Source organism: Octopus bimaculoides, chromosome 18 (assembly GCF_001194135.2).
Source record: "Octopus bimaculoides isolate UCB-OBI-ISO-001 chromosome 18, ASM119413v2, whole genome shotgun sequence".
NCBI lineage: Eukaryota > Metazoa > Mollusca > Cephalopoda > Octopoda > Octopodidae > Octopus > Octopus bimaculoides.
In genome coordinates, this window is record NC_068998.1 from 18,688,661 (window position 1) to 18,689,938 (window position 1,278).

At 30.8% G+C, this 1,278-nt stretch overlaps 1 protein-coding gene across 1 annotated transcript in view; it reads left to right on the top strand.

Annotated features, from left to right (window-relative positions):
* The window catches only part of LOC106869605 (melanotransferrin), a 27,197-nt gene that overhangs the window by 16,727 nt on the left and 9,192 nt on the right, over positions 1 to 1,278 (top strand). The window contains exon 4 of the mRNA XM_052974593.1: positions 511 to 765. Within this exon, the coding sequence (XP_052830553.1) occupies positions 511 to 765 (255 nt within the window). The remainder of the gene's footprint in view (positions 1 to 510; positions 766 to 1,278) is intronic.

Genomic DNA, 1,278 nt, shown 5'->3' on the forward strand with positions numbered 1-1,278 from the left:
TATATATATATATATATATATATATATATATATATATATATATGTATGTATATATATATATGATATAATATATATATTATGTATATATGTACGAATTAATCAGCTTAGCACAATATAAATCCATAAAGGAAAATTCAATTGTGACTGAAGTACTGAATAGCACCTATATTGCTAGAAGTAAGAGTTAAAACCCTTCAAGCTGCATAAGCACACATTTATAGACACTGACAGGGGAGATAACCACCCTGTAAGCAAAGCTGGAAACTCTGAACACTGGTTTTATCTGTTAATATATTTATCAGCTCCTAGTCTAATCATGTTTATGTAATGTTAGCTCTGTATGTTATATGTATTGACTATTGTTCACGTTATCTACTGTTTTTCCCATTCTCGTCAATTGACATTTTTGCCCATCTTCAGTATCTTAGATATATTCTTTATTTGTTGCATTTTACTGTTTCCTTTCCCACTGCTGTACTTTTCATTTGTTTCATCTCACATTTTTTGCAGGCCAAACCTATCGTTATAAGGCTGTGTTTCTCATAAAGGAAGGTAGTAGCATTACAAACCTTGACTCACTGAAGGATAAAAAATCTTGCCATACTGGTGCTGGAAAAACTACTGGCTGGACTGTTCCTGTTTCCAACTTACAAAAGCTGAACAAAATAAAAATAAAAACATGCTATGATACAGTTGCTAATGTTGTTGACTTCTTCGCTGAGTCCTGTGTCCCTGGGGCATTGACACCAAAATTCAATCCTTTCTGTAAGTAGTTGGTTTTACCAAAACATATACTTGTTTTTTTTTTTTTCTATGTTCTGAGTAAAAAGGAAAACCAGTTTAATGATACCCAGATAACACACTCTGTAATATTAGTTTCAAATTTTGGCATATATACATATATATATGTGTATATATAAAATTTATTAATGAGGGTAGAAATTGATATTAATCAATTAAAACCAGTGGTCTAGCATATTAAAAAAATCCGAAGATTAAAATTACATTACATACAAAAATAAGAGGAGTGAGTGGACTCCTATATGCTACAAATAGATGCCGAATCATCTAACCACGAAAAAAGAATATATGTTCTCAGTAAAAATTTAGTGACACAACAGACTGTAAAAGGGCAAGACAAATGAAAAATACTAAATAAAAAAAACGATTAACCTACGTACCATGGTTTCACCTGTTAAAATATACATAAGTAAATATCTGCAGCATTGTCAGCGTAGTCTGTCGATTTGAAATATAATTTCCAGAACTAGACACAAG